The 8,763-nt window shown below is 42.1% G+C and overlaps 1 protein-coding gene across 2 annotated transcripts in view; it reads left to right on the forward strand.

Moving 5' to 3' along the window:
- The window catches only part of pde11a (phosphodiesterase 11a), a 355,582-nt gene extending 347,500 nt beyond the window's left edge, over positions 1-8,082 (forward strand). For both annotated transcript variants that reach the window (XM_080198223.1, XM_080198224.1), the window contains one exon: positions 5,840-8,082. In XM_080198223.1, coding sequence (XP_080054349.1) covers positions 5,840-5,983 — 144 coding nt within the window. In that variant the 3' untranslated portion in view covers positions 5,984-8,082. The remainder of the gene's footprint in view (positions 1-5,839) is intronic.
- The last annotated feature ends 681 nt before the right edge of the window (positions 8,083-8,763 follow it).

The following is an 8,763-nucleotide window of genomic DNA, read 5'->3' on the forward strand; positions in this document are numbered from 1 at the left end:
AGAAACAGCAACTAGGAGGGGAAGTGGAAGCCTGGAATTTGTGAGCTGCAGCATGGAGGAGTCAAGGCTGAAGCCTCTGTTAGTGACTGAATCAGACAGTGGAAGTGGAGCAGACAGGAAACTGCTGGAGACTCAGGTGAATCCGTGGGATCCAACGTTTCGAATCTAGATGATCCTTTATCTGATGTACCGCAGCAATAATTTATTTGCTTTATGTTATATTTCAAAGGAGCCTACAGATGATCACAACAGCTATGAATAATTGACACTGCTGTCTTTATTTTGTGTTACTTGGGTTGGGATTTCCCCCTCCGTCCTCCTGCAGCAGGTTTTCCAGGAGTGGAGGTGGCTCACTATTGCCGGCAGCTTCCCTGGCAGCGTGACTGGTGAGCCATAGAAACCACCATTGCCTTTGGAGGGGTCCAGAAGATCCGGCCAATGGTGAGCTGCCTCTGTCGATGGAAAACCCACCAAGAAGGAGCCATAAAATTCTGGTTGCAGTCAAACAAAAAAAGTAGTAAATGATTGTAAAATGAAAGAATGAATGATACTGTGAAGTGCTGTCTTGGAGAATAGGTAATGCTTAGTGCCATTGTCAAAGAGGGAATTTGACTCACTTTTTGAAGTTAAGGTCACCAAGGGCATGTAAACAAGAAAGAGATGATCCACCAGCACAGATCCTCAGGAAACTCCAGCGATAACAGATCTGTGGTGGATAGAAATCCGTTATTAGAGATACATTGATTGTAATTAGAACAACAAAGGACAAAAACAGCCCGGGAAACAGGCCCTTCGGCCCAACGAACCCGCACCGCCATCTTAACACCACCAGTCCCCCCCTCCACCCATGACCCTTATCTAATGTTTTATGGCCATCCACATTGAGGGAAACTAATTTAGGGACAATTTATTACTGCCAATCAGCCTAATAGCACATCTTTGGGGTGTGGGAGGAAACCGGAGCACCCGGAGAAAACCCATGCAAGCACGGGGAGAATGCACAAACTCCCACAGACACTGGCCCAAATCCATGTGTCTGCACAGCAATCAGTGATAGTCACTGAGCTGTCATCTTGCCCAGTATCTGGTCCAGTTTAAGCACACACTAACAACATGAAGCACTAGGCCAATCTGGAACAACCAAGAGCAGCCCAAGTACGACCCATCGCGTGTATGCCCCTCGTTGGACAACAAGGCGGACTGACTTAAAACCTGTGAATGAAAAGAGAAAAAAAACATTATTATTGTACCATATCCATTTACCTCACCAGGGACGCCCCAATGCTAATGACCCTTATTTGAAACAATCTCCTATATCCACCCATCTCCAACCCACTCATGTGCCTGTCTAAGTTACTCTTAAACAACTCTAGCATGCTTGCCTCCACCACCTTACTTGGCAGAGCATTCCATATACCCACTACCTTCTGTGTGAAAAACCTCCCTCTAATATCTGTGTTATACCTCTCCCCCCTCACCTTAAGCCCATGTCCCCTTGTCCTGTGTGTCTCTATCATAGGAAATAGCTTACCTCTGTTTACTCTATCTATACCCTTCATAATCTTATATACCTCTATTAGATCCCCCCCTCAGTCGCCATCTTTCAAGGGAAAAGAGCCCCAATTTATTCAATCTTTCCTCATGCCCCAGTCCTTCCATACCAGGCAACATCCTGGTAAACCTCCTCTGCACTCTCTCCAGAGTGTCCACATCCTTCTAGTAGTAAGGCAACCAGAACTGGACGCAGTACTCTAAATGCGGCCTAACCAACGTTCTGTACAACTGCAACATTACACTCCAGCTCTTATATTCTATACCCCTTCCTATAAAGGCTAACATACCATAGGCTTTCTTCTCCACACTCTCCACTTGTACTGCCACCTTCAAAGACTTGTGCACTTGCACCCCCAGGTCTCGCTGCGATTCTATACTCCTTATGGGCTTAACCTTTAACATATAACTCCCCCCTACATTATTCCGGCCAAAATGCATCACCTCACATTTATCCAGGTTAAACTCCATTTTCCATGTAGCTGCCCAATATACCAGCCTATCAATATCCTGTTGTATTGCCAGACACTGCTCCTCACTGCCCGCCAATCCAGCCATCTTGGTGTCATCAGCAAATTTGCTGATCACTCCACTTACTCCCTCTTCCAAATCATTTATATACACTACAAAGAGAACAGGTCCCAGTACTGAGCCCTGCGGCACACCACTAGTGACAGACCTCCAGTTAGAAAAGGACCCCTCCACTACTACTCTCTGACTCCTCTTTGCAAGCCAGTTCTCAACCCATCTAGATACCTGGCCACGTATCCCATGAGCTTTAATCTTCTCTACCAACCTACCATGAGGGACTTTGTCAAACACCTTACTGAAATCCATATAGATGACATCAACAGCTCGTCCTTCATCGACCATTTTTGTCACCTCCTCAAAAAATTCTACCAGATTCGTAAGGCAAGACTTCCCCTTTACAAAGCCATGCTGCGTATCCTTAATCAGATCGCAACGCTCTCAGTGCTCATACATCCTATCCCTAAGAATCCTTTCCATCAACTTGCCTACCACTGACGTTAAACTCACCGGCCTATAGTTACCTGGGTTATCCCTTCTACCCTTTTTAAACAACGGTACCACGTTCGCTATCCTCCAGTCCTGTGGGACCTCACCTGTGTCCAAAGAAGAGACAAAGATTTGCGTCAGAGGCCCAGCAATCTCATCTCTCGCCTTCCTAAGCAGCCTAGGATAAATGCCATCGGGCCCCGGAGATTTATCGGTTTTAATGCTACCTAAAAGCCCTAACACTTCTTGCCTCGTAATCGATAGATCTTTCAGTTGGTCTACCGCTCCCTCGATGACCGTACCAGACATCAAGACCCTCTCCTTCGTGAATACCGATGCAAAGTATTCATTCAGGATCTCCCCCATTCCCTCAGCCTCGAAGCACAATTCCCCTTGTCTGTCCCCGAGAGGACCGATTTTACCCCTAGCCACCCTTTTGCTCCTAAGATAGGAGTAAAACGCCTTTGGATTTTCCTTAATCCAACCTGCCAAAGCCATCTCATGCCCCCTTTTTGCTCTCCTAACTCCCCTTTTGAGATCCCTCCTATTCTCTCTGTATTCCTCCAACGCTGTCTCTGTTCCCAGCAGCTTAGATCTGCCATACACCTCTCGTTTCTTCCTAACCAGGTCTTCTATATCTCTAGTAATCCACGGCTCTCTAATCCTACCTTTCCCATCCTTCCTCCTAACCGGCACATGCCTTTCCTGCACCCATTGCAGTTTTCCCTTGAAAGACTCCCACATGCCTAACGTGGTCTTGCCCTCCAACAGCCTATCCCAGTCTGTATCCCTAAGCTCCTGCCTAATCCGGCTGTATCTAGCCTTCCCCCAATTTAGCACTATCCCCTTAGGACAGCACTCATCTTTTTCCATTCGTATCCTAAAGTAGACAGAGTTGTGGTCACTATTAGCCACATGTTCACCTACCGCAACCTCAACCACCTGACCCGGCTCATTTCCCAGAACTAAATCCAGTATGGCCCCCTCTCGAGTCGGGCTATCTACATACTGCTGCAAGGATCCTTCCAATATACATCTTACAAATGCCTCCCCGTCCGAACCCCCAGCTCTAGGCACCTTCCAATCCACCCCAGGGAGATTAAAATCTCCCACTACAACAACCCTGTTCTTCCTACACTTGTCCAAAATGTCCCTACATATACCCTCTTGCACTGCCCGCGGGCTATCAGGCGGCCTATAGTACACTCCTAGCATTGTAATGGCCCCCTTCCTATTCCTCAGCCCCACCCACAGAGACTCAATTTCCAACCCCTCTATGTTATCCTCCCTCTGCACCACTGTGATCTGCTCCCTAACTAAGAGCGCCACTCCCCCTCCTCTTTTCAACCCTCCCCTATCACACCTAAAACACTTATACCCTGGAATATTTAGCTGCCAGTTCTGCCCTTCCTTTAACCATGTCTCTGTCACTGCCACCACATCTAAATTCCTCGCGAACATCAAGGCCTTAAGTTCATCCGTCTTACCCATCACACTCCTCGCATTAAAACAGATGCACTGAAGACCCTCAGGCCCATTCAACCAGTTGAATGGTTAAAATTTATACATAAAGGTTTTGGGCAGTTTTCTCTTGCAAGAATATAAAAAATGAGAGACTGAAATCACCAAGTCAACATGTGGTTAAATCCAATGTCAGCATGCAGCTCATTGTGTCATCACTTGCTAACTGTTGATTAGTTTCAGTTGCATTATGTTAAAACTGATGTTTATTTTCTTAGTCAAAAGTCAGCTTACATTAACACTGCAATGAAGTTACTGTGAAAATCCTTTATTTGCCACACTCCAGCGCCCTTTCAGGTACACTGAGAGAGAATTTAGCATGGCCAATGCATCTAGCCAGCACACCTTTCGAACTGTGGGAGGAAACCGGAGCAGCTGGAGTAAACCCATACAGACATGGGGACTTCATAGAAACAGTGACACAAACCAGGAATCAAACCTGGGTCCCTGGTGCTGTAAGGCAGCAGTGCTAACCATTGTGTCACCATGCCAAATGTTACCCTTTGAGTTGAATGTACATAGATCTTTGAGTGAAGGCTACAATCTCATGGATGTCAATTGTAAAATTCTTTAAAGTTGTGTGAGTATAAATATGTTTGGTATTCTGCATTAATACAAACTAGGGATGGTGGACTTTCATTCCTTGATTGACCTGGCAAATTCTTTGAAGATTTCCTTGCATAATTTCCCAATGCATGGTATGACTGAGCTGTCACTAACACTCCCAGCAACCTCTTCCTAGTACTCTGAGGTAACCTTTTTGGGAGCTTCTGGTGTGCGTTGAAGTTAGCTTCCCTACGATGGGTCACTTCCTCTGGAAAGTTCAACATCCTGGCAAACTGGATAGCTCAGTGGCCTATTGCACTCTTTGTAAGCTTCCTTTCTTCCAGCTTTTCAGCAAAATGGAAGAATGCCTCTGAAAGCTGGGAAAATGTAGCTGAATGAACATAATCTGGAGAGGGAGACGAGTTGCAGTCAGTCCTAAAGGGGATCATTACCAACAGCCTTTATTTCTGTTGCAATTCATTTTAAGCAAAGCTCTTCTCTAATATTTTAACTTATTGACACTGGGAATACATCTCTCAATCTTTAAATTACTGCAGTCAACGTAAATATATCCCAGTATTGTCAGAACACTAATTTTGATTAGATTAATAATAGACTCATTGATAAGATTGCTAGCCCAAGGGATTTTACTGTTAAAAGTTGGATTGACCATTTATAGTGCAGACATATTTTGCACTGTATTACAATCATCATTTCACAGATAGAATAATTGATATTGCAGAAAGACTTCCAAAGCTGTAGTTCGTTTCTGTTTGCATCACAAGCTATGCAAGCACATATCATTGTAACCGCACATGCCGGCTAGATGCCAAAATTGAACAGCGCAGAAATAAATAATTTTCTATCAGCTAGATTCATTTGTTACATTCAGTACAGCCATTTCCTGTAATGAATAAGGCATCTGAATGAATGCCTATTGTGTAGCTAGGAGACATTATACCATAATTACATCATGAGATTGATGAATGTCACAACATTAAACACAGACTAAATTATTAAGCTGCTTGAATTTAATATTTTAGAAATTTTTTACCCAATTGTGTTGCAAATTCAAAGAAAGAGTAACCGAGACATGTTACTGAAAACAGACAAATATGTTTTCCATTAAAATTAGTCACGTTAATTCACTATGTGCTGGAATTCTTAACAAGAAAAATATTTTATTTTCTTAAATGATCCCTAGGCTCTGGTGAAAGTCAACCCAAAACTGAAGCCAATGCTACATGGGATTAAAAGGAACAGATGCAAGTGGGAGGAAATGCACCGAAAAAGACAAGGCAGCAAAGACAATGCCAGCTGCAGCATGTCCATGCAAAACATCAGTTAAAACCCCAAGCATCATTTGTGAGGATGGGCAATCAGTTTGACATGGCTATAATTCAACTGGATAAGAAAAGTTCTTCAGTTGTGATTTGCAAGAGGTATTGATGGTGCTGAGATCCCCAGTGAGTTACTGCACAATGCAGAACCCCTCTACTCAGAATAGAGAGAGAAAACAACAAAATAAGGAATGCAATACAACTACCTTGTTGTATGCTTATGCTGAGAAGCACAAACACTGCAGCTTCATCTGATGCTGCCACTAGCTAAGGGTTTGCTGTCTTCTGCAGAAAATGTATGAAAATGATAAGCAGGTTTAATGAACATCTATTATTGAAACATTGGGATAGCGAACTAGAATGTTCTGTGCATACTTTGTTACTCTGCATCAGTCAAATCAGTTATGAGCCAGTTATTGCCTGCTTTTATGCTCTTCAAATGCTGGAATGTTCTTGTGGTTTTATTTTCTATTTTTCAAATACTTAAACAATTTTCTACTTAAGTTCTTCTCTGTGTGAGGATGCCTGGGAATCAGTTCTCTGTATTGAAGTAAATGGAAATGATAGATGTGTATAGCGACAAAATCCTTTTACAAGCAGCTTTTGATAGGTGAGCTATGGTAGTTAGAACTGAATCTTTGCTTACTATTGAGAACACAAGAGCAAAGCTTTGCTTTTTTTTGCTTTAAGCAAGATTATTTTTAAGCCAGTGATGGTTGAAGTTGTATGTTAAACAGAATGCATGATAAAGCAAATCATATCAAAGCTGTACAATTAACAGGCTGTGGGTGGCATGGGATTTTGTCAGCATGAAAATTTCTAACTTAGCAAAATAGAATCTTCAGCTGTGTCTGACTTTCTTCACAGCTGAAATGTCAGAGGGAATACTATCAGGAATAGAAACTGAACTGGCTGCTTATCCCTGAAAGTCTCCATGCTTGAGTTGAAGAATTTTGCATGCATTTCACATTGACATCTGTAAAATATGGTTTGTAAGATTGTTAAACCTCAGCATGGATAAATTATTTGGAATCTGGATACATTGTTTCCCTGTCAGCCCTTTGCCACCTCTTTGTTTTGTTGCAAATACATTTTTTGAAACAGCTACCTTTTCACACTTCCCACCCTGGAAAGTGATAGATACCAATCTTATTCCTTTTATTATAGAATCATACAGTGCAAAAGAGGCCCTTTAGCTCATCGAGTCTACACCAACATGAGAAACACCTAAACTCCCACCTAATCCCAGTTACCAGCACTTAGCCCATAGCCTTGAATGTAATGAGTGCTATAATTTGTTACCTTTTTTTTGAACAGAATTCCAATTTCATCAGTTAACACCTACAACAATATTCTATGTAGTGACCCTCAATTTATTCCCAAAACCTGCTCAAATGGCTGAAGTGGTAGCACTATCACCTCCAAGTCACAAGAGTCTGCACTCAAGACCCACTGTACTTGAACACAAAAATCAAAGCTAACACTTCAGTGCAGTACTGAGGCAGTGCTGCATTGTCAGAGGTGCTATTGAGGCTCTCGTTGTCCTCTCAGCTGGATGTTCTATAGCACTATTTCAAAGATGAGCAGAGGAGACCTAGCCAAAACTAATCCCTGAATCAACATGAATAAAAGCAGATTATCTGGTCACTGCTCTTTGTGGGACTTTGTTATACACAAATTGGCTGCCATGTTTCCTACATTGCCACAGTGACCATACTTGATTCACAATAAAACACTTTGAGACACCTCATAGTCGTGAAAATTGCTTTGTAAATGCAAAATCTTTCTTTCCAGTAGATGTTCAAAGCAGAAAGCCACTCATTTTAGAATCCACCCACTACTAGACACCTTACCTAGTCTAGGATCTGAATTCAATGTGCAAATACATTTACTTCTTTTCCACATAATCCGCATTTCCACATTGCTGTCTTCAAATAGTTTTAACCTTTAAGGTATTATTTTAATCACAGCTGATCTAATTTTAATTCTGTTTCTTACCTGTTCATTTATTTTGATTAATTCCACTCCTGCTGATATTTATCAACAGTGAAATACGAGGGCAACCCTGAAAAAAAACAAACAACATCACTTCTCAAGAAGTTCCAGTCCCCAGATCTTTAGAATCCACAAGAATTTCAAATGTACCATGGTAAAAATTAGGATGAGCGGTCTGCATAATCGGTCATCAAACAATTCATGTTACAATTCTCCAACTGTCTTTTGTTTAAAAAGAATAAAAGGTGATATTGAAACCTATACCAAAAGATGTGTTTATTTTATTATTTTACAAGTCCCATTTATTCATAAATTAGTTTCCATTTTATTGAATTCTCTGCCTTTTATGAGCCAGTCTCAATGGGACAAAGCTGTTTGGTTAGCAAATTTTGAAATAATGACTCTGTTGCAACAGTACCTCAGCTGCAAGGTATGCACACAGCCAGGAAAGCAAACCTTAAACACAGCAATGAATTCAACCAATTCATCATCTAAAAGACTATACTGTTCAGGTTGGAATCCCAATCAATGAATGATTTCTTGGTACGTTCCTGTTTCCAGCACGAAAGCTGGAGAAACCATTTCAATACTGACTCCTACTGGAAGGGGGAAGTGTCACAAAAAGCATCACTTGCAACACTGAGGAAGAGAAAAGACTGATCTTTTGGCTCTTTCCCTTTAGTGTAATTGTGCCTTCATCTTTCTGTCTAGGGAAGAATATTCACATTAGAATTATTGAAACATGGCATAAATATTCTTACAAGGATTGATTTGGAAGCCTTAAAGAGCATCA

Source organism: Carcharhinus amblyrhynchos, chromosome 11, assembly GCF_965287045.1.
Source record: "Carcharhinus amblyrhynchos chromosome 11, sCarAmb.v2.hapA, whole genome shotgun sequence".
In the NCBI taxonomy this organism is placed as follows: Eukaryota; Metazoa; Chordata; class Chondrichthyes; order Carcharhiniformes; family Carcharhinidae; genus Carcharhinus; species Carcharhinus amblyrhynchos.